At 32.7% G+C, this 24,304-nt stretch overlaps 3 protein-coding genes and 1 long non-coding RNA gene across 6 annotated transcripts; 3 read left to right on the top strand and 1 right to left on the bottom strand.

Annotated features, from left to right (window-relative positions):
• The first annotated feature begins 4,586 nt into the window (after nucleotides 1-4,586).
• On the top strand, nucleotides 4,587-6,133 carry LOC114186668 (glutathione S-transferase F10-like). Its single transcript, XM_028074645.1, has 3 exons — nucleotides 4,587-4,846; nucleotides 4,976-5,024; nucleotides 5,412-6,133. The coding sequence occupies exons 1-3, from the start codon at nucleotides 4,703-4,705 to the stop codon at nucleotides 5,864-5,866; spliced, it is 648 nt and encodes a 215-aa protein (XP_027930446.1). The 5' UTR covers nucleotides 4,587-4,702; the 3' UTR covers nucleotides 5,867-6,133.
• Nucleotides 6,134-8,601: 2,468 nt separating this feature from the next.
• LOC114189228 (glutathione S-transferase F10-like) lies at nucleotides 8,602-10,195 on the top strand. Its single transcript, XM_028077946.1, has 3 exons — nucleotides 8,602-8,876; nucleotides 9,011-9,059; nucleotides 9,567-10,195. The coding sequence occupies exons 1-3, from the start codon at nucleotides 8,733-8,735 to the stop codon at nucleotides 10,019-10,021; spliced, it is 648 nt and encodes a 215-aa protein (XP_027933747.1). The 5' UTR covers nucleotides 8,602-8,732; the 3' UTR covers nucleotides 10,022-10,195.
• Nucleotides 10,196-14,706: 4,511 nt separating this feature from the next.
• On the top strand, nucleotides 14,707-22,706 carry LOC114187108 (glutathione S-transferase F10-like). 3 transcript variants are annotated; one of them, XM_028075240.1, is made up of 4 exons: nucleotides 14,707-14,796; nucleotides 15,829-16,043; nucleotides 16,175-16,223; nucleotides 22,045-22,706. In XM_028075240.1, the coding sequence occupies exons 2-4, from the start codon at nucleotides 15,900-15,902 to the stop codon at nucleotides 22,497-22,499; spliced, it is 648 nt and encodes a 215-aa protein (XP_027931041.1). In that variant the 5' UTR covers nucleotides 14,707-14,796; nucleotides 15,829-15,899; the 3' UTR covers nucleotides 22,500-22,706. The 3 variants fall into 3 exon arrangements, with proteins under 3 accessions (XP_027931041.1, XP_027931043.1, XP_027931042.1); XM_028075242.1 differs by having other exon boundaries at nucleotides 15,818-16,043; XM_028075241.1 differs by lacking the exon at nucleotides 14,707-14,796 and having other exon boundaries at nucleotides 15,785-16,043.
• Nucleotides 22,707-22,770: 64 nt separating this feature from the next.
• On the bottom strand, nucleotides 22,771-24,304 carry LOC114187109. Its single transcript, XR_003605191.1, has 2 exons — nucleotides 24,045-24,304; nucleotides 22,771-23,582 (listed from the first exon to the last, which is right to left on the bottom strand). It is a non-coding gene; the product is annotated as an uncharacterized LOC114187109 (long non-coding RNA).

Genomic DNA, 24,304 nt, shown 5'->3' with positions numbered 1-24,304 from the left:
AGATGGACATTGGAAGGTAATGAAAGGTAATCTTGTTGTTGCTCGTGGAAAGAAGCAAGGATCTCTTTACATGATTGCAGATGAGGATATGATATCAGTTGCAAAAGTTGGCAACAGTTCCTCTTTGTGGCATCAAAGACTTGGCATATGAGTGAGAAAGGAATGAAGCTCATGGTCTTAGAAGGTAAAATACCTAACTTGAAGCATGTTGACGTTGGACCTTGCGAACATTGTATCTTTGGAAAGCAGAAAAATGTTAGCTTCTCCAAAACAAGTAAGTCGTCTAAAGTTGAAAGACTAGCACCAGTGCATACAGATATTTGGGGGCCAGCTCCAGTGAAATCTCTTGGAGGTTCACAATATTATGTAACCTTCAGTGATGACTCTACAAGAAAGGTATGGGTTTATTTTCTTAAAAATAAATCTGATGTGTTTTCTGTGTTTAAAAGGTGGAAACAGGAGGTTGAGACTCAAACAGGTTTAAAGATTAAATGGTTGAAGTCTGATAATGGTGGAGAATATGACAGTAGTCAATTCAAGGAGTTTTGTTCAGAGAATGAGATCAGAATGATCAAGACGGTTCCAGGAACACCAGAACAAAACGATGTGGCAGAAAGAATGAACAAAACCTTGAATGAGAGAGCAAGATGTATGAGAATCCAGTCAGGATTACCCAAGGTATTTTGGGCAGATGCAATAAGCACAATAGTCTATCTCATAAACAAAGGACCATCAGTTCCTTTAGGCTATCAGTTACCTGAAGAAGTCTGGTCTGGAAATGAGGTAAACCTTTCACATCTGAAAGTTTTTATATTTTGTTGAACTCTAATAGTAGAGATAATTGGACCCTAAGGAAAAGCGATGCTATTTCATTGGCTATGGATCTGACATGTAAGGCTACAGGTTTTGGGATGACCAAAACAAGAAAATTATCAGAAGTAGAAATGTTAGTTTTAATGAAAACATGTTCTATAAGGATAGGACTACAGAATTTACAAATGCAAAAAACAGCTAGAGCAGGTATCATTAGAAGAAATTTTAGAAAGTGATGTAGTCAACAGAAGGCAGAATACAGAAGTAGAGCCTGAGTTAGAGCTTGAGTCAAAGTCTGGGTCAGAACCTGAACAGATAGTAGAGTCAGTAACTCCTGAATTACCGACTAGAAGGTCTAACAGAACAATTGTAGCACCACAAAGGTACTTCCCTTCATTGCATTACTTGTTGTTGATTGATGCGGTGAGCTAGAGCATTTTGCTGAGGCTATGCAGGGAGATGAATCTATTAAGTGGGAGCTAGCAATGGAAGATGAGATAAAGTCTCTTCAGAAGAATAAGACATGGTCTTTAACCAAGCTTCCAGAAGGAAAGAAGGTTTTGTAAAATAGGTAGGTCTATCGGTTAAAAGAAGAACCATATGGTAGCAAATGATATAAGGACTCGTAGTGAAAGGGTTCCAACAGAGACAAGGAATTGACTTCACAGATATTTTCTCTCTTGTTGTCAAGATGACTACCATCAGAGTTATCTTGAGTATAGTAGCTGTAGAAAATCTTCATCTGGAGTAGTTAGATGTGAAAACTGCATTCCTACATGGAGATCTTGAGGAAGAAATCTTTATGGCACAACCAAAAGGTTTTGAAGTACAAGGCAAAAAGAATCTTGTATGCAAGCTTCATAAAAGTTTGTATGGATTGAAATAAGCACCAAGACAATGGTACAAGAAGTTTAATGAGTTTATGAGAAACTCAGGATTTCAAACATGTGAAGAAGATCATTGTTGTTACGTGAAGAAATATGTTGATAGTTATATCATTCTTGCCTTGTATGTTGATGACATGTTGATTGCTGGTGCTAATATGGCAGAAATTGACAGGTTGAAGAAACAATTGTTAGAAAATTTTGAAATGAAGGATCTTGGTCCAGCCAAATAAATTCTTGTAATGAGAATTTCCAGGGATAGATCTGAAGGTATTCTAAACTTATCTCAGGAAAAATATATAGAAAAATTGCTTAACAGGTTCAATGTTGGAAATGCTAAAACTAGGAATACACCTTTGGGAACTCACTTAAAGTTCTCAAAAAGGCAATCTTCTCAGACGGAGGAAGAAGAAAGTCACATGTCTAAAGTGCCATATGCATCTGCAGTAGGGAGCTTGATGTATGCTATGGTTTGCACCAGACTTGATATAGCACATGCAGTGGGAGTTGTGAGCAGGTTTCTATCCAATCCCGAAAAGGAGCATTGGGAAGGCGTGAAGTGGATATTGAGATATTGGAAGGGCACTTCAAAGATGAATTTGTCTTTTAAAAGAAGTAATCTCACTTTACAAGGGTTTTCTGATGCAGATTTGGGAGGTGATTTGGATGGTAGAAAGAGCACAACAGGTTATATTTTTACGTTGGGTGGCACAACTATCAGTTGGAATTCCAAACTTCAAGATAGAGTCTCCCTTTCAACCACTGAAGCTAAATATGTAGCTATCTCAGAAGCAGCAAAAGAGATGATATGGTTGAAAAATCTTCTAAAAGAATTAGGAAAAGGGCAAGATGAATCTCCATTGTTCAGTGACAGTCAAAGTGTCATTTGTCTTGCTAAAAATCCAATTCTTCATTCCAGATGCAAGCACATTGAATTGAAGTATCATTTTATCAAAAACTTGATAAATGATGGAGACTTGATTTTGTTGAAGATTCCAAGTGCAGAGAGTCTAGCTGATATGTTGACCAAGACTGTCACAACAACTAAGTTAAGGCTTTGCATTGCCTCAACTAGCCTTCGAGAAAATTGATGATGAAGGCACTACACTAGGTGGTAATGTAAATCAAACCCCAAGTGAGAGAATTGTTAGTATTATGGTACTTGATTTAGTCCCACATCACTTAGAATAGTGAGATGTGGTTCTCTATTTTACTATATAAGAGACTCTATGTAAAGCTTTGAGATACACCAGAAATACAAATACTTCCTAGTGTAGTCATGGACGTAGGCATACACATTGTATGCCGAACAACGTTAAATTCTCTATGTTTATTTTCTCTCCTTTATTCTTTCTTTTATTGCCTTGTTCTTAACAGTGTTAGGTTGTTGTTCTTGTTAGTAGTTTAGGTTAAGCTTCTTCTTTGTATAAGTCAAGAGTGTAGGTTAAGCTTGTTCTTTGTATAAGTTGTCAAGAGGTAAGTGTTGTATGTTGTAGCTATTGGTTGCTTATGTCTATTTGAGTTAAATGTATTCTAAATGTTCAGGATAATTAATCTTTGCCATTTTACTATTCTATATTTTATTGTTGTTAGAAAACAAAATTGTTAGTAATACTTATTATAAATCGGTAGTTTTAAGAAATGTTGATGGCTCTTGCTAAGGAATTTAACAAATTTTGTCTTGATATAAAAGATTTAAATTCAGTAGTGATTTGAATTTTATTTTGTATAAATTGTAAATGATTTTAGAGTCTCATTTAAGTAAATGTAATAACCTTTATGTTTGTTTAAGGTAATTTAAATGAAAGAAAAATTAGATATCATATTTAGTATAAACCAACACGTAACAAAAAAAAATCAAATTATATCATATTTTAAAAAATAAAAACTTCATTGAGAAAAAAAAAAACTAAACCAATTTAAAATTTTCGTGAGAAAATAAATATCAAAAACATAATTAAACCCTTTTCCCTCACATTAACGAAAAATGACATATCCTAAAATGCACTCTCAGTAATGCAAATCCAACTTGTCGGGTCTCAATCCATCCATTCTACACGAATTTCTACATACATACAATGTAAAATAATAAAGAATAAAGTAAGGACGCATGAGTAAAGTCACACATGGAAAATAAAATAACTTATATTTTAACTAAAATAACTTAAGAATATCTATAATATTGTACTTAAAATCAATCACGGGACTGTCACAAACAGACAATTTTGTGAATTTAGTGATTCACAAAATTGCTATAGCAAGATGTGGCCAATTGTAGTTTCTCTTCTTCATTGGTTGGCAAAAAAGTTGTTACTTGAGCAACTACACATTGTATTATTACAACTAAGTTCACAATATTCTACTAATTAATTCTTATTATTTCGAAAATTTTATTTAAAAGCTTTTATTATTTCTGATCAATATTTTACACATTTTATACGTATCATAATTTTTTGAAAAATAAAACAGCATCTACTTTGATTTTATAAATATACTCTTGCCACTTCTTTTGTTTTATAACTCAACAATTAATGAAGTCTGAATATGTAACCTTATACATTTAAGCCCACCCTAATAAATATATTCGATTACATCCCATTTAGACAAGATATTTGGTCAAATGATTCTTTTAACTTTTTCATGAATCCTGTCGTGGAATGTTAAATAATGTAACATTCTTCTGAATAATTTTTTTCTGTTTTAGAAAACATCGATCATCTAAACACATCTTATATCTTTTGTTTTGAAACAAAATCTGTATGGTAATAAAATATATTGAGTGCTGATAGTGGAAACATAAAGTTAAAATTAAAAAAACAATAGTCAGTATCAAGCACTAAAAAAGCAAAATGCTATTTGTGCTCAATAATTTACTAAACAATTGAAAAGTAACTGATAAACCAATGACTTTCAAGCTATAAGCTCATGAATGAACAGCATAAAACCACAACTTGACAGACAAACACATTCAAACTACAGAGAAAGAGAAAAATTTAGATACAAAAATGGTGGTAAAGGTGTATGGTCCAACTTTTGCATCGCCCAAAAGGGTGGTTGTGTGTCTGATTGAGAAAGATATTGAGTTTGAAGCGGTTCATGTTGATCTCTTTAAGGGAGAGAATAAGGAACCCGAGTTCCTTAAGTTGCAGGTTTATTTTTTCTTTTGTTACTTAGTTTTTGACCCCAAAGCTGCAACTTCACTTGGTTTTTGGAATTTTGTAACATTTGCCTTTTTTCTTTCTCATGTTTAATTATACATATGTCTGATAATTCTGCAGCCATTTGGATCAGTCCCTGTTATTCAAGATGGTGATTATACTCTATATGGTAAACCACAAAAACCCCTTTTTTTTATTCTCTGCATTTTTTTTTTCTTGTGCATGTGGTTAAGGAATGGTGGCTTTCCAACTTTTGATCTTTCTAGTTTTGTTCTTCACTTTGTGCGTCTCTTATTTATGTCGGTAGTTGAAACTATTTACCGAGAATGTTGTATGAGTTGTGAGGTTAGGATTGTTCATTCTTGCTCTGCAGTATTGCCTTTACTAATTTCTACTTATAAATCAGTTTCTCCATGAGATTGCTGTGTGAAATTTCCAATGCAGGATAGTCTAAAATGTTGAATGCTTACTTTCCAATGTTCATTTTCTCTGTTCTTTTGCAAATGTAGGATGGTCTATGTTCATTCTAATGCATTGATTTAAACCAATTTTGCAGAATCTCGTGCAATAATCAGATACTTTGCAGAGAAGTATAAAGACCAAGGAACAGACTTGTTGGGAAAGACAATAGAAGAAAAGGGACTTGTGGAACAATGGCTTGAAGTGGAAGCTCATAATTTTCACCCACCACTCTACAACTTGGTTATCAATCTTCTGTTTGCACCATTAAGGGGTGCTGCATCAGACCAAAAAGTGATAGAAGAGAGTGATAAAAAGCTTGAGAAGGTGCTTGATGTTTATGAGGAGAGGCTCTCAAAAAGCAAGTACTTGGCTGGTGAGTTCTTCAGCCTTGCTGATCTTAGCCATCTCCCATTTGGTCATTATTTGGTGAACCAAACTGGAAGAGGGAATTTGGTTAGAGAAAGGAAGCATGTGAGTGCTTGGTGGGATGATATCAGCAACAGACCATCTTGGAAGAAGGTTCTTGAGTTATACCAATACCCTGTCTAGATGCTTAATTAGCCCTATTTCTATATCCGTGATGGTTGAGGGATAAGCCTTCAGTGTTTTCTAATACCTGCTTGAGAATAAAATGGAGGCTATATGCAAGATGTGGACCTGTAACTTGTTTTTGGATTTGGATCTTTTTCTCTGCTAAAATAAACATAGTTGTATCTTATAAGTTCAGATCTTGTCACAAATATTACCATATCCAAATAATGACCGAGAGCAGCCTCTCCTGTTTTTGGAGACTGGTTATTGTTGATTTGACCCATATGCATGACTTAAGCTATTTATTGTGACAAAGTGATTTTAACAGGTAAAATGTCGTTTTATTCTTATAATTCTTACAAGTTGCTGCTAAAAAGTAAAGAAAGTGCCACCAAATTATCTTTATTGGTTTTATCTTCCTGGACTCATGATTCAGCAACATGCTTTTTTGTGAGGAGTGTCATGAATTCATTCATCGTCTTTATTGTTTCAAGGTTGGTGGTCACAATCTACTATGTCTAGCTGGTCACATAATACTTACGATTTTGTTCTTTTTTTGGTCTGATATATCTTACTCATGTCGAAACGCATAATAAGTCGACTTTTGTGTTCCTTATCGAGAATCATACGCTTCAACTCATAATATTCTAGTACACACGCCATTTTTCTAAATCTCAACACACCATCGATTCTCGTACTAAAAACCTTAGCTTCCTTCATCACTACCCAACCCAACAATTCAGTGGTCTTTCTCAAACCGGGATTCAACAACTATTTTGCCTAGATCATTTCCAAGAAATCATTAGTTATAGGCATAGGCATTCACTAACATCTCTCTTTTCTCCAATCTCAAAAACTCAGCTTCCTTATCAAATCTAGCACTATCAAAAAGTATTTATCCAAGAATCTCAGCTTGAAATTCTCCCAACTCACAACTTCAATTCTACTGCTACAAAGCATCGGTCATACTCTCCATGGCCTTCACCAACCGGTAAAACTGAGGAGGTCTACGAGCCATTTCTGATGCAACACAAATGCAAAGTTTAAAACAAGCCTTAAACAATAAACAATGCACGACTATTATCAACTAACAACAATTATACAAATCTAACAACCCTACTTCCCACAAACTGATACAAAAAATGCGTCGCCCTATATTAGAATACAAAGAACTACTAATAAGTATCAACATTTAAGATATAAAGTGCAATCAAATAAAATATATGCATACACTGCCTTTAAAACCTTCCAAGTTCTTCAGAATATAACATAAAAGAAGGAGTATCTCAAAGCAACTATATATACATATATAACACTACTATACTACTAGGTCTCTCTAACAGCCCCGCGGAAAAACACATATGCCCAACGCCATGCTTCCTAAGGGTCCCTAGAATTAAATTCCGTGTGGCAATTAATCATAACACGCTTCTCCATTCCATTAACACAAAATCAATCATCAATTTAGAGCTAAAAAAATATTATAAATAAAATAGTTTCCCTTATCTTAGATAAAGAGTCCAAGTCTTTGCTCAGACCAAAAATCCTTAGGTAACTTTAACTACATATAGAAACCCTATATCAGTGATTTGAATATTCTATCAAGACCACAATAGAATACATATCAACTAGATAAAGCCACGTTCAATCCCTCAAAGGCCACATGCAACATAATGTATAATTGACTCAAGAAAAAAGAAAAAAACAACTTGCATTATAGACAAATCCAATTTGTTGATCTTTACACCAAGAGTCTTATGATAAACTCGAATCTTCTAAAAGACCAGAAGAGACGTAAAAATCTTAGAAAAAAAAAAGTAAAAAACGTTTAAAAAAAAGTTGTTTAGAAGTGAAATATTTTATAAAATCAAACTCGCTTAACTAAAATTTTATTTATAATTATTTACTTTTTAATAATAAAATATACCGGTATCAATTATAAAACTATTTTATACTCTTAACTAATTTCTAAAACACTTCACAAAATTGACGGGAAAGAAAGTACAATAAAGGAAGTTAAATCAGGTAATATCCCTTTATTCTAATAATTCTTACAAAGGTAACACTAAATAATGTTATGTCAAAATATTTCAAGGACTTAAATTAAATAAATATTCCATTTATGATGGTCTAACTCAATGTTCTCTTCATTTTATTTAATTTTTTTCATCCTTTATTTCGATCATTTCTGATTACACCCTACAATTTTTAAAATAACCATTTTACGGTTTATAGCAGTGAGCTCTAGATTATCTGTTTCGAAAACATTCTACAACAAGTTTTTTATTAGGATTGGATTTAGAATTTTCGGAAGAGAATTTTGAAATAAGATTTTTAACATGATTCTTTTGAATACATGAAATATAATTTACAAAGAGTGTTATGGAACAAAACTTTTAAAACAAATTTTTTATAATACATATAATATTTTCGGAAACCAGCTTTTCAAAACTAATTTTTCAGCATATATAAAATATGTTTCAGAACAAGTTTTTACAACAAAATTTTGAGAACGAGTTTTCCTCAAAAACAAACTCTCATTTTTTTCTTTTCTTCGTCTTCTTCCTATCAAAGCGCGGTGGAGAATGAAAGAGCAACTGTGATAATAATGACAACAGAAACGGTGTAAATAATAATGGGATGCAGGATTTTCTTCCGACAGCTACTTTAATACGTTGGGCCCAGCCATAGGAAAAAGTTTGATGTCTGGTTACTTTTCAAAGTAGCCTAAGGTAGCAAAGTACTATTTTTTTTTCTCGTCATAAATAATTTTCTAAAATAATCAATAGGGTATTATAAAAATGCAAAAGAATGTGTGATAAGAACATGAGTGAACCGCATGAAACCACAACTTGACTGACACAAACAAAATTTAGACACAAAAATGGTGGTGAAGGTGTATGGTCCAACTTATGCATCCCCTAAAAGGGTGGTTGTGTGTCTGATCGAGAAGGAAATTGAGTTTGAAGCAGTTCATGTTGATCTTTTCAAGGGAGAGAATAAGAAACCCGAGTTCCTTGAGTTGCAGGTTCAATTTTTCTTTTGCTACTTAGTTTTTGATCCACATAAGCTGCACCTTCACTTGGTTTTAGGAATTCTTGTAACATTTGCCTTTTTTTTTTCATGTCTAATTAATTATACTTGTGTCTGATGATTCTGCAGCCATTTGGATCACTTCCTGTTATTCAAGATGGTGATTATACTCTCTATGGTAAACCACAAAGCTCCTTTCTGCATATTTTTTCTTGTGCCTATGTTAAGCAATGGTGGCTTTTCAACTTTTGATCTTTCTAGTGATGTTCTTCACTTTATTTGCCCTCTTATTCATGTGGGTAGTTGAAACTATTTATCAAGAATGTTGTTTGATTTGTGAGGTTAGGGTTGTTTATTCTTGCTCTGCACTTTTGCTTTCCTAATTGCTATTCCTTTGCTCTAAAAGGAGGCTCGGAGAGGTTTATAAATCAGTTGCTCCATGAAATTGGTGTTAATTGTTTTTGATAAACATATGTTATTGTTTGATCCATGACGCATCATACATTTCTCTGCCGTGGACCTTAATGGGTTGGTATGAATTGGTTTTTATTGTTCGAAATTCCCAATGTAGGATAATCCGAAAGGTCGAATGCTTACTTCCCCAAAATGCATTTTCTCTGTTCTTTTGCAAAAAGTAAGATAGTCTATGTTCATTCTAACTCACTGATTTTAACCAATGTTGCAGAATCTCGAGCAATAATCAGATACTTTGCAGAGAAGTATAAAGACCAAGGAACAGACTTGTTGGGAAAGACAATAGAAGAAAAGGGACTAGTGGAACAATGGCTTGAAGTGGAAGCTCATAACTTTCACCCACCACTCTACAACTTGGTTATCAATCTTCTATTTGCCCCATTAATGGGTGCTCCATCAGACCAAAAAGTGATAGAAGAGAGTGATAAAAAGCTTGAGAAGGTGCTTGATGTTTATGAGGAGAGACTCTCAAAAAGCAAGTACTTGGCTGGTGAGTTCTTCAGCCTTGCTGATCTTAGCCATCTCCCATTTGGTCATTATTTGGTGAACCAAACTGGAAGAGGGAATTTGGTTAGAGAAAGGAAGCATGTGAGTGCTTGGTGGGATGATATCAGCAATAGACCATCTTGGAAGAAGGTTCTTGAGTTATACCAATACCCTGTCTAATGCTTTATTGGCCCTATTTCTTTTTCCATAATGGTTGAGGGATAAGCCTTTAGTGTTTTCTAATACCTGCTTGAGAATAAAGTGGAGCTATATGCAAGATGTGGACCTGTAACTTGTTTTGGATTTGGATCTTTTCCTCTGCTTGAATAAACATAGTTATATCTTATAAGCTCAGATCTTGTCACAGATACAATAATTACCATGAATATGGATGCATGTTTCAAGTTATTTATTGTGACCAATTGATTTTAAGAGGTAAAATATCATTTTATCTATATAATTCTTAAAAGTTGATGCTAAACAGAAAGTAAGACCAAATTATCTTCATTGGCTTTATCTCCATGTTTTCATCAACCTCTTGGCTTTTTATTGCACCAGACATAACCACGAAAGTCTGACGACTATAATCTCGTGTACTTGTGAAAGATTGGCTATCGTCATAATCATGGAAGTGAAAGGAGGGTAGTTATTAGTGTTGGGTTAGGCTCCTAACTCAAACTATAACTGTGTCTAAAAAGTTCAAATTAATTAAGTCTATTTTGTTTCATTTAACTTAAGTGGGGAAGGTTAACAGATAATGTTATTTTCATAGACTTTGGAAGAGAGAAAAGACAGAAAATTGATTGGCATATTCACTAAGTTGTCTTAGTAAAATTGTAATTCATGCTCAGTTAACTGTTAGATTGGTTGAATTTGATAGCAGGTTCAAGGCATATGCTTCTTCATTTGACTGTTAGGATAGTCAATTCGAGATTTGTGGTTAGAGAAATTAGTTTTACAATGTTATTCTATTTTAGGTGACTTTTTCTTTATTCTTCATATTTGAGACCGTTATTGTTTTGATGTGTTGATTAGTTATGGGTACTTATTTGTGTTTTTTATTTAACTTTCTTGTAATATTTAATCTTAGTGGAGCTTGATTGATTGACTTGTCTATGTGGGTTTTTACTTCTTATATTGAGAGAGTTTTCTCATGTTAAAGATATTGGTATTCTCTTCTATAATTATTGTTTTTCTTTTTTTATTGTTGTTGCTACTCAAATTCTCACAAGTTTGGGAAAATTATTTTCACTCCATACTTTGTATTTTTTGTTGTTTGTTGTGGTTTTTCTCATGATAGTGGTATCAAACCTCTTAGTTTGGGGTTATATTTACTTGCTTGAATGTTGAAGGAAAATATAAATTGTTTTAAATGATACAAATTATCATTTGTGGAACGACAACATGAAAGACTTGTTATTTGTTAAGAAATTTCATCTAAGTTAGATAATAATAAATTGCATATGTTGAATTGCTTGATGAATTTGAGATACAAGGAGAATTCTTCCATTTCAGCTCACTTAAATGCGTTTTAAGGGCTCTTAGATCAACAACCAAGATTGGGTATCAATTTTGATGATGAAGTTTGGGAATGGCTACTGAATACTTTACCAGAATATTGAAAGATATTTCAGGTTTTAATTACAAACTCGACCCCTAATGACATTGTTTCCTTCCAGATGGCAAAGAGCAGTGCTCTTAATGAAGAGATGAGAAAGAAGGTACATGATTCTTCATCTCATGAGTTTTAGGTGTTTGTCACAAAAAATAAGGGAAAAGTTAGAAAAATGAACTAAAGGATGGTAGACAAAAAAGAAAGAGAAAGAGCAAGTTCAAGTCAATATATAAGAATGTGGAATGTTGTTATTGCAATAAACCTGGACACATCCAAAGATATTGTTTTAATTAGGAAAAATGAGAGCAGAGACAAGAAAGACAAGCAAAATGAGAATGATCATGACGATGGTCATGTTACTATTACATGTGGTGACTTAAGATGAAGCAAATTAATTTGAACCAAAAGAATAAGACATATATGAACATTTCACCCAATCCTATCTTAGATTTGCAGTACAGAAATAGGAATCCTATTAATTGAAATTCAATTTGTTACTGAATGTTTTCCTGCATCATTTGTTACTGAATGTTGTCCTGCATCATTTATTCTAAAAGATAAACTTATATTATATATATATATGTACATATACTTTAAAACGTAAACGTAATCTATTATATAATGTTTATAAAATTATGATATATATATATATATATATATATATATATATATATATATATATATATATATATAAAATATGTTATAAATATTATATATCAAGATATATACATACGTATGATATATATATATATATATATATATATATATATATAATTTATAACTGAAAAAAATTAGTATAACTATTTAACCATCTTTTTTTATGTTAGCATACCGAAAATATTGTGGTATAAATTTTGAGATGTTACATTTTCTTTTCCAGAAACAGAAATTTTGTCCTCGAGATTTAGCTTTTATTTACTAAAACAAATGAGGATAAATTCTTCTTATTTTTTCTTTCAATTCCCATGTGGTATCTCTAGTAGTTTCATTCCAAATAACTTTTATTAGAGGAATTTATTTGCCTCCGAGTTCCTTGACTTTATTGTCCACAATCTATATAGGCATAAATCCCTATATAAATGACTAGTTAGGATAAATGAGCTCATGGCCAACAAAGTAACTCAAGAACATCTCATCTTGAGTAATACTAACTCGTTTAAATCCCTAAGGTTATACCTCCAACTACAATAATCAAATCTTTATTTATCATAAATTTTATTTCAATATTAAACCATATAATTATATAAATAGATAGGATCAATGAATAGTTAAAATAAATATAAATAAAAAAAAGGACAAGTACGGAACTGGAGATAAATATAAATAAGTAAATGAGAATAAATATAAATTGAATAAATAGGACCAGTGCATAACTGGAGATGAATATAAATAAATAAATAAATAGGAACGAGAACTAAATATAAATTAGAATGAGGTTAGGGACACCTCACTTAAAGGTAAATATAACAAAAAATTATGAGGAGATAAGAAAAATAAAAGTCAAAAGATAGAATGATAAATGTCTCCTTCCCTTACATTAGAGATTGAAAAAGGTCTGAATGCACGATTCAACTTTTATTTCTCCTTTGAGTCTCACTATTACGTTTTCCTTTTTCTAATGTGCTTCTCTAACTCTCAGATCTCTTTTTTTTTTCTTGTTGCTTTTCCTCGTATGGCTTTCACTGCACTATCTCTTTATATAGAGGCTTTGAAGATTCAATCATTAAATTCACCAAACCTATCTTAGATTTGCAGTACAAAAATAGTAATCTTATTAATTGAAATTCTATCTATTATTGAATGTTGTCCTACATCATTTATTCTAAAAGATAAACTTGTATTATATATATACATATACTTTAAAACATAAATGTAATCTATTATATAATGTTTATAACATTATGATATTAATATATATATATATATATATATATATATATATATATATATACACGTTTAAATATTATACGTACAGTCATTTATATATATATATATATATATATATATATATATATATATATATATATATATGAAATTTATATATTTTTATAACCGAAAAAAAATATTATAACTATTTAACCAATTTTTTTTATATTAGCATACTGAAAACATTATGATATAAATTTTGAGATCTTACAAAGTCCATTCCCATTTTTCCCGTTCAACTTTATATTTCTCCAAACTAGCTTGAATATTGTCAACCGTTTTTTTCATATAAGATACTCTAACTTCATGATAAGTTGGAGGCTTTAAGCCATTTCCATATTCCCCAACAGATTTCAACATTTGGGTAAATAAGGAGTTTCTTACCAAATTAAATGGCAAAGCATTTCCATATATGCAGTTGCAAATATCTTGAATCACCAACTCTCTATCTTTAAACATTTTATTTATGGTTTTCTGTTTTGTAACTCCTTGTTTCCCCTTCTTACTACATTGAATATCTGTTTCTTCAAAACAATCTATCAGATTTGCTTCTTTTATTTTTTCTTTATCTTTAACAACTTCAAAATCATTTCTCTAACATCATCAGGAACATATGTACAAGCAATGACATTCTGCTTTGTTCTAGCAAGATGATGTTTCATTGTTGCAACACCACCCCAATAAGTATGTGAACAATATTTGCACTTGACTAAAAGTCTATGTGGAGGAACACTCTCACAATGACTTCATGTAATATCTATTTCTTTCTTTCTTTTTGTTTGAGTCATACTCTTTTTAATTCTACACATAAGAATAAATTCAAACTAATATTTCTTCTTAAAAAAATATAAATTAACATTCAAAATAAAAAATATATATAAAAAGAGCTATCAAAATATAATTTTGAAGTCAAAATATAATTCTTGATAAAGATAAAAAAAGTTCACACATGATCATGGATAAAAGTATAAAGTTTTATTTCACGTTGTAGATCATAAAGATTAATTCTGTTTTGATAAACTATGAAACTTTATTTTATTTAAAAAAAGAAACGTATATTTTATTTGAAAAAGAAACGTAAAGAAAGATCACGATAATATCTATTGAGCTTTATGCTCTAAGATGGAATTTAAACAAAAAATAAAAAGGTAAAGAAAGATCACATGTGAAGATTTCAGAAAAAGTGAAATAAAAGGTTGATGTGATGTATATTTACTTTTATAGTAAATTAAATATTATTAAAATTAAAAATCTAGAAACTTCATCAAAAAGCAATATATCAGAAAGCCATTTTAGAGGCGGACAGAAAACATTTGAGCAGAAAACACTTCAGCAAACCTATTCCAAATGCTTTCATGCTTTCTTCTTCACTGTGCTTTCTTCTTCACGTAAATGATTCTTCACGGGCAGTCAGGTTTTCTATGCTTCTTCTTTTCTCTTCCACTTTATGCTTCTTCTCCACCTTCTTATGCATCTCATATTTCTTTTCCTTCTTAATTTATAACCAAATATCCATCCAATGTGACTCTTCAGTTTGTTGGGTTTTTTCATTTTCGATGTGTATTATATGTTGCGTGAAGCGTATCCGGTGTGAGTAGCATGTAGACAGTGTGTCGCTTTGTGAGATGTGTATTTTGGGAAGTGTAAGCGTGGGCAGAATCGGGTGAAACGAAACTGAATCGAAAATCATATGATTCTAACACGATTCATCTGATTCATGTCACGATTCAAGTAAGAAAATGATTCATCGACTAATACGTTTCGTGGGACCAAAAATTTGAACCGTATCACGATAAGAATCGTACGATTCTAGCTACCATGCTTGGAAGTACATGAGAAGTGTTTAGAGGTGCAAAGAGAAGCATAATCTTCCGGTTATTGCTCCTTTGATTTCCACAATTACTAACTTCACCCATACACTAATAAAAAATACTAAATTACCTTTCAGCACTAGCCCACACCATTACCACTGTTGTTGCAGAGGAAGAAGAGAGAGAGAAACGGTTTAGGAAAAGGAAAAGAGAAAATCCAAAGAAAGGAACACATTTCACATGGGGTGTGATGGAAAACTAGTTCCAAAAGGCATTATATTTGTTTCAGAAGCTTGATCCAGAATAGAATATAATTAATGCATTTCAAAAATTTTATTCCAGAAATTCATCTCCAAAAATCTTATTTCGAAATTTTCGGATAGCTTTTGGAAATCACTTTTATAAAGTGAAAAAGGTGATAAAAGAAATCGTAGGGGGTGCAGGAAGTAAAAGCCTATAATCTTTTTTAAGAGTTGCATTTTGCAATGCTTCGTAAAGAAAGGGTGTGTTTTTAATGTCATTAGCCCTTAGAAAAACTAAGTGTTTGCTTACTTTTCAAAATAGCCTAAGGTAGCAAACTACTACTTTTTTTCATCATAAACAATTTTCTAAAATCATCAATAGTATTCTTGCAGATGGAAAAGTATGCGATAAAACAATGAGTGAACAGCATTAAAGCACAAGTTGACTGAGATACACAAACAAAATGGTGGTGAAGGTGTACGGTCCAATTTATGGATGCCCCAAAAGGGTGGTTGTGTGTCTGATTGAGAAGGAAATTGAGTTTGAAGCAGTTCATGTTGATCTCTTTAAGGGAGAAAATAAGGAAGCCCAGTTCCTCAAGTTGCAGGTTCACTTTTTCTTTTCCTACTTAGTTTTTAAACACCAAAACAGCTGAAGCTTCACTTGGTTTCAGGATTTCTGTAATATTTGCCTCTCTTTTTTCATGTTAAATTACACTTGTCTCTGATAATTTTGCAGCCATTTGGATCACTTCCTGTTATTCAAGATGGTGATTATACTCTCTATGGTAAACCACTTTATTATTTTCTACCTTCTTTTGTTTTATCGGAAATTTCAAGAGTTTTAAAAGATATATGTTATACGAAAAAAAAAATTTGTTTTATTTTATGTATGTACTAAAAGATTATAATCTCTTGCATTCTTTATTTTTTTTAGCTTAAACCGTCTCATCAAATTTAACACATTCATATCTTAAATCTTGTCATTTCCTTTCTATTCTCTTTTCAGATAATCTCAATTTTTTTTGTTAATTTTAGGGTCCTGATATTTATGAAAATCATTTGTGAAACACTTGCAAAAAAATAGAATAGTGATTTATGAGAAATTTCTTTCATTATACAAGTCTCGAAAAGATAATTCTTTATGATACCATTCTTAGAAATTTTTAAAAATATAAAAGATATAAGAAATGTGTTATATGGATGAACTTGTTATATTTTATTTATATGTTATATATATATATATATATATATATATATATATATATATATATATATATATATATATAAACATTCCAGAAAAACAGAGGGTTGGTGCCTCGCGAAAAAACACATATGCCCAACACCTTGCTTACCTAATTGCTATTTCTTTGTTCTTAAAGGAGGCATTAGGATTGGTGTCAATAATTAAATCAAGCCATAGATGTTGAAAATTTTAACCGGATAGAAAATGTTTGATTGGAGCAAAACTTACCTTATGAGAAAGTTGTGTAACTTTATTGGAAAGCATGGAGGCAGCTACACTGGTAAAATTAATTGTAGACACCGCACAAAATTGTAGGCACCGTTCAATTAGAACCACAAGTTGAAAGGTTGTTTTCTAACAATTGGGTTGTCTAAAAATTAATATTATAATGTTTTGTAAAGCCTATAAAAGGCTAATCGTATACCAAGAGTAATGTATCAATTTTTAGATTGAAATATATTGAGCATAAACTCTCTCTTCCTCTCTCATTTCCATTGTACATGTATGAGTGTTTTTTTTTTTGATAAAATTATGTCCCATTGATATCAAATTGGTATCAGAGCTGGTTAAATCCAGCATTGGTTTTGTGAGTTTGTGAGAAAGTCAGTGAAAATTTAAAAAAATATATTGAATGTGTGAGGAACAAGAGAGTTCTCACTTTATCAAAACTTTTAAAGTCTATTTGAGAAAGAAAGATGGCCACAAACTACAATATTGTTTGGTCTGATCCCAAATTAGATGGGAAACTAGATTACAATTATTGGGCATTGTTAATGTCCACCCATTTGAAAGCTCACAATATTTGGAGCTTTCTTGAATCAGGCATACAACAAGGAGCTGATGATGCAACTCAAAGGAAGGACCTGTTAGCGCTATCACAAATTCACCAAGGTGTAGATTATTCAATTTTTGGCAAAATAGAAAATGCCAAAACAGCCAAAGAAGCGTGGGACATTTTGAAGCTGTCATACAAAGGAGTAGAAAAAGCTCAGAAATCCAAATTGCAATCCGTGTGTCGAGAATATGAAAGATATGAGATGTCCAGTTTAGAAACCGTGGAACAATATTTTTCACGGGTAACAAATCTTGTCAACAAGATGAGGGTGTATGGAGAAGACATCCCTGAAAACAAGGTGGTAGAGAAAATTCTACGCATAATGTTGATGAAATTTGATCATGTGGTGACTACAATAATTGAGTCCCACGACACAGACATCATGATGGTTGTAGAATTGCAAGGTAGCATTGAAAACCATGTGAGCATAATCTTGGAGAAAACTGAAAAAGAAAATGAAGAAGCCTTGAAAAGTCAGGTGAATTTTACCAACATAGTAGAATCCAACCGAAGTAAAGACGGTAGAGGTCGTGAAGATAAAAATATAAATTTCAAAGGTAGAGGTCGTGGTAGCTTCAGAGGAAGAGGTCGTTGTAACTTCAATCAACAATGGAGAGACAACAATTTCAGGCCACCTAATCAAGGAAGAGGAAGAGGTGGACACAACGTCAGATCTATCAACCATGGAAGAGGAAGAGGCAGTTTCACCTACCAGGAGAGGACAAATTTCAATTGCTACCACTATGGAAAGTTCGGGTACAAAGATGCAGATCGTAGATTCAAACAACAAGCAAATATAGCAGAAAATAAATATCAGCATATGGTGAGAGTTCTAATAATCCACAAACCTTACTTCTCGCAACAAATAATTTTTTAGGTGATGGAGATATTTGGTACCTAGATACTGGTTGCAACAACCACATGTGTGGGAAAAAGGAGTTATTTTTCTCACTAGATGAAATAGTAAAATCTACCGTGAAATTCGAAAATAACTCAAACATTCCAATTTTGGGAAAAGGCCGAGTTGCAATCAGATTGAAGGACGGTTCTCAAAATTTCATCTCTGATGTTTTCTATGCTCTTGGTCTTCATCATAACCTATTGAGCATGGGACAATTATCAGAGAAAGGCTATAACATGCAGATTCATGATGACTACTATATGTTGATTGACAAAAATAGGAGATTCATTGTCAAGGTAAAAATGACTCTTAATCGCCTATTCCCTTTGAAAGTTCAACATGATAAAATTCCTTGCTTGAATTCCATTATACAAAATGATGATTGGCTGTGGCACATGAGCTTTGGACATTATCACTTTTCTGGATTAAATTTTTTATCTAAAAAAGTGTATGTATCTAGTTTGCCTGTTATAAACATTCCTGAAGGTATATGTGAGACTTGTGAAATTGGAAAGAAACATAGAGAATCTTTTTCAACTGGAAAGTCCTGGAGAGCAAGAAAGCCATTGGAGATTGTGAATGGTGGTTGCAGGTATTTCATTATTTTTATTGATGACTTTAGCAGAAAAGCTTCGGTGTATTTATTGAAACAGAAATTAGAATCTTGTGATGCCTTTAATTCATTTAAGGCATTTGTGGAGAAACAAAGTGGCTGCAAGATTAAAAGCTTTGAGGACAGATAGAGGCCAAGAATACCTTGCATGTGCAAATTTCTTTGACCACCATGGAATTTAGCATCAAATGACAACCAAATACAATCCTTAACAAAATGGGGTAGCAGAAAGCAAGAACAGAACAATCATGGATATGGTGATATGCATGCTAAAGGCGAAACAAATGCCTAGAGAATTCTGGGCAGAAGCAATTTCTACTGTTGTGTATATTTTGAACAGGTGTCCAACAAAGAGTGTTTGTGATAAAACACCAAAAGAAGCTTGGAGTGAAAGGAAACCCTTAATCTGGCATCTCAGAGTTTTTGGGTGTATAGCATATGCCCATGTACCATATCAACTCAGAAAAAAGCTTGATGACAAAGGAGAGTAGTGCATCTTAATTGGTTACAACACTAACTCAAAGGCATACAAGTTTTACAATCCAGTGACGAAGAAGGTAATTTTTAGCATATATGTGACCTTTGATGAAGAAGGAATGTGGGATTGGTCTTCCAAAGCCCAAAAGGAGCATGCAGTAAATCCAAAAAATTATGAAGAAGAGATTAGACATGTAGATCCAACACCTGATGAGCCAGAAACATCAAGCAGACCATAAAGGCAACGAAGACTACCAATCAAATTGGAGGATTATGTTGTGGGTAATGACAATTACCCATCTAATGAAGAAATTATCAATTTTTCCTTATTTGCAAATTGTGAGCCTATAACATTTGAAGAAGCTTCAAATAATCAACATTGGAGAAAAAGCAATGGATGAAGAAATTCATGCCATTAAGAAGAATTAACATGGGAGCTGATAGACTTACTAGCAAACAAAAGGCCAATTGGAGTAAAGTGGGTGTACAAAACTAAGTACAAGTCTAGTGGAGAAATTGATCGTTTCAAAGCAAGGTTGGTAGCAAAAGGGTACAAACAAAATCCAAGTATTGATTATTTTGAGGTATTTGCTCCTGTAGCGAGATTAGATACAATTCGTATGCTTATCTCTCTATCAGCTCAAAATAATTGGAAAATTCATCAAATGGATGTTAAATCTGCTTTTCTGAATGACACTTTGGAAGAAAAAGTATATGTTAAGCAACTTGCAGGATATGAAGTTGAAGGAAAAGAAGATAAAGTTTACATATTGAAGAAGGCATTGTATGGCTTGAAGCAGGCACCCAGAGCGTGGTATAAAAAGATTGATTCTTACTTTGTGCATAATGGTTTTCAGAGATGCTCGTTTGAACATACTTTGTATATCAAATCAGTTGACCCTGACAGTATTCTTATTATGTGCCTCTATGTTGATGATCTAATTTTTACCGACAATAATCCAAAGATGATTGCAGAATTTAGGGAGACCATGGTTAAATGTTTTGAGATGACAGATTTGGGCCTAATGTCATATTTTCTTGGCATTGAGGTCATTCAGCAAAATAATGGAATTTTTATATCTCAAAAGAAGTATGATGCTGACGTTTTAAAAAATATCAAGATAGAGAATTCAAAGCCAATCTCAACACCTGTTGAAGAGTAGTTGAAGCTAAAAAAGGATAGTGATGAAAAAAGAATTGATTCAACATAACACAAGAGCTTGATTGGAAGCCTCAAATATTTGACTACTACTAGACCAGATATTGTCTTTGGAGTAGGACTGCTGAGCAGATTCATGGAAGAGCCGCGTGTATGTCATTTACAAGGAGCAAAGAGAATTCTTAGATATATCAAAGGTACTTTGACACTAAAGCTGTGAAACTTGTTTGATATACAAATAGTGATTGGGCATGAGATGTTGAAACAAGAAAAAGCACGTCAGGGTATACATTTCATCTAGGAACAAGAGCAGTATCATGGTCCTCAAAGAAATAACTTGTTGTCGCTCTTTCAACAACTTAAGAATACATGGCAGTAGCTAGTTGTGCAACCCAAACTGTATGGTTAAGAAGAATGCTTGAAGTGATGCATCAGAAGCAAGATACTCCCACAGTGATATTTTGTGATAACAAGTCAGCAATTGCATTATGCAAAAATCCAGTATTTCATGGACGATCCAAGCACATAGATATTCGGTTTCATAAAATCCGAGAACTGGTAGTTGAGAAAGAAGTAGCAATTAAATATTGTCCAACTATAGAACAAGTTGTAGATATTTTTACAAAGCCACCGAAAGCTGAGTTATTTTATAAGTTAAAAAGAATGCTTGGAATGATACAAGCTTGATTTAAAGGAGGCAATATCAGTAATTAAATCAAGCTGCAAATGTTGAAAACTTTAACCGAATAGAAAATGTTTGATTGGACCAAAACTTACCTTATGAGAAAGCTATGTAACTTTATTGGAAAGCATGAACGCAGCTACAATGGTAAAGTTAATTGTAGACACCGCACAAAATTGTAAGCACCGTTCAATTAGAACTACAAGTTGAAAGGTTATTTTCTGATAATTCCTTCTTGAGCGGGTTGTCTAAAAATTAATATTATAATGTTTTTAACCTATAAAAGCCTAATCTTGTACCGAGAGTAATATATAAATTTTTAGATTGAAATATAGCAAAAACTCTCTTCCTCTCTCGTTTCCGGTGTACGTGTGAGTATTTTTTTTTTTTTTGTGATAAAGTTATGTCCCACTGATATCAATGGGGAGTGTTTAGAAATTAGTTACTTTATGAAATTGGTGTTAGTTGTTTTTTATAAGGATATGTTATGGTTTGATCCTTGATGCATCAGACATTTCTCTACAGTGAACCTTAATGGGGTGGCATGAATTGGTTTTTATTGTTTGAAATTTCCAACGAAGGATAATCCGAAAGGTTGAATGGTTACTTCTCCAGAATGCATTTTCTCTGTTCTTGTGCAAAAAGTAAGATAGTCTACGTCCATTCGAATAGACTGATTTTAAACCAATGTTGCAGAATCTCGTGCAATAATCAGATACTATGCAGAGAAGTATAAAGACCAAGGAACAGACTTGTTGGGAAAGACAATAGAAGAAAAGGGACTAGTGGAACAATGGCTTGAAGTGGAAGCTCATAATTTTCACCCACCAATCTACGACTTGGTTATCAACCTTCTGTTTGCCCCATTAATGGGTGCTCCATCAGACCAAAAAGTAATAGAAGAGAGTGATAAAAAGCTTGAGAAGGTGCTTGATGTTTACGAGGAGAGGCTCTCAAAAAGCAAGTACTTGGCTGGTGAGTTCTTCAGCCTTGCTGATCTTAGCCATCTCCCATTTGGCCATTATTTGGTGAACCAAACTGGAAGAGGGAATTTGGTTAGAGAGAGGAAGCATGTGAGTGCTTGGTGGGATGATATCAGCAATAGACCATCTTGGAAGAAGGTTCTTCAACTATACAAATACGCTGTTTAGATGCTTAATTAACTCTACCCCTGTTTCCATTATGGTTCTTCAGTGTTTTCTAATACCTGCTTGAGAATAAATAAAATGTAGTAGTATCTTTAGTTTTTGGATTTAGACCTGTGTTATGTATTGTTATTTACCTGTGTTTCTTGGATATGATAATGCTTGTACCAGTGTTTCCTGTGTTATCAGAAATGTAAAGTTAAGTATTGTTATTAATTTAAATTTAAATTACAAGGATCAACCCAGATTTTTATTGAATTTTTAATGGATAAAAATAGACTAACAATTTTGTTTTATCTGGCATATGATACTCTGATACAAAATGTTCAGAAGTCTTCTCTTTAAAAACTTTCACAGATAATAGTTGATAGCTCTTTCCCAAGATGACCAAATTTCCCACTTGCATAATCCTATTCTTTTCCCCATGTTCACCAAGGTGGCTAATATCAACAAGACTCACAAATACTACTAATGTACAATCATTTTTCCAGCTTTCTTCCTTTCAAGACCAACAATGACACCAGATGTGGTGGCAAACAAACTGCAATGGTGGATCAAAGTTTTGTCCTTCAACTTGTGACTAACGTTTCAAAAAAACACCTCTCTTTAACTCTTTTTTTTTCTAGTAATTCCACCCTCTGAGACTACTTCTCTGCAAAATACTTCAGCATCACATAGAATAAGGTTGAAACCATCAAGTGAATGTTGGCTCCAAGTTGGTAAAATATACATCGGCATATTCACAAACACATAGAGTCTAGGTTATTTTCCCCACCTTCCCCCATTTGCCTATGTATCCAACACAGCTAAACCATACAAGGAAAAGCAAATTACAAAATTACAATGAGTATTTATTTGACCAGAAACTGCATATTTGGATCCTGAGACATGATTTTCATCATTCATAAACACTAGATTTTTCATAAACAAATTCGATGATTTACTCACATGTTGGTCTCAATTTTTGGCTTCTCCACCCAGCTTCCTCATGTAGAAATTATGCAATTAAAAAGCACAATGCAGTGCAATGCAACACTCGCACAAATCCACAGATGGCAAGCAAATCAAGCTTTAAGAAAAACCAAGCTACTGAAGATATCAAGGTATATTCAAATAAGTACAAATTTCAAACATATAAACCCTGAAAATGGCACTTTCAAATCAACAAAGATTATAATGATCATGCAGAGACAATGTAAAAGAATTTTACAGTGTAAAATACACTGCCAACCAATCAGATATCATTTTTTTTTGTTATAAACAAAACCCCAAAGGGGCAGAATCCAAATAAAAACCTGAAAGTGAATCTTCAAATAAAACAAATAAACAAACCCAAAAAGTGATAAAATGGGAATTCTCGTACAAGAAAAAAAACTTAAACGCAACAAATTAAAAAAATTAAAAACTACCTTCAATAAATAAAAAAACCTTAAAAAATCCAATTCAAATAGAGAGGCCCAAGAGACACACCAAAACCTATAAAATCAGCAAAAAGATTATTCGATTTAAAATTAAAAAAAAAAATGAAAGAATGCGATGGAGATCTGGAACCTTCAGATTATCATCACGAGGCCGAAGGGTAGAAGCAGTGGCGCGTGGAGAGAGGGGGTGAGAGAAGACGAGCAACAAGGAAAGTCGGGAAGAAGATTCAGATTGAAAACTAAATATGAAACATCATGGAATGTCGAATGAAAACCCCTTTGTTTGTTTCTCTCAGGTTGCGTTTCAGTGTCCACATGTTTCTTCCTTCCTTCCATTGCGCCGCTTCCAGCACTCTCTTCACTCCCTCTCTTCCAAACCTTTGTAACAAC

This window comes from Vigna unguiculata, chromosome 6 (assembly GCF_004118075.2).
Source record: "Vigna unguiculata cultivar IT97K-499-35 chromosome 6, ASM411807v1, whole genome shotgun sequence".
Taxonomy (NCBI): domain Eukaryota; kingdom Viridiplantae; phylum Streptophyta; class Magnoliopsida; order Fabales; family Fabaceae; genus Vigna; species Vigna unguiculata.
This window is presented reverse-complemented; position numbering and strand designations above follow the sequence as displayed.

Bases quoted from the DNA above. Each gene is read 5' to 3' on its own strand.
- LOC114186668 (XM_028074645.1), top strand. From the start codon at position 4,703: ATGGTGGTAAAGGTGTATGGTCCAACTTTTGCATCGCCCAAAAGGGTG. The intron at 4,847-4,975 runs GTTTATTTTTTC...ATAATTCTGCAG, and splicing joins CCGAGTTCCTTAAGTTGCAG to CCATTTGGATCAGTCCCTGT. The intron at 5,025-5,411 runs GTAAACCACAAA...CCAATTTTGCAG, and splicing joins TGGTGATTATACTCTATATG to AATCTCGTGCAATAATCAGA.
- LOC114189228 (XM_028077946.1), top strand. From the start codon at position 8,733: ATGGTGGTGAAGGTGTATGGTCCAACTTATGCATCCCCTAAAAGGGTG. The intron at 8,877-9,010 runs GTTCAATTTTTC...ATGATTCTGCAG, and splicing joins CCGAGTTCCTTGAGTTGCAG to CCATTTGGATCACTTCCTGT. The intron at 9,060-9,566 runs GTAAACCACAAA...CCAATGTTGCAG, and splicing joins TGGTGATTATACTCTCTATG to AATCTCGAGCAATAATCAGA.
- LOC114187108 (XM_028075240.1), top strand. From the start codon at position 15,900: ATGGTGGTGAAGGTGTACGGTCCAATTTATGGATGCCCCAAAAGGGTG. The intron at 16,044-16,174 runs GTTCACTTTTTC...ATAATTTTGCAG, and splicing joins CCCAGTTCCTCAAGTTGCAG to CCATTTGGATCACTTCCTGT. The intron at 16,224-22,044 runs GTAAACCACTTT...CCAATGTTGCAG, and splicing joins TGGTGATTATACTCTCTATG to AATCTCGTGCAATAATCAGA.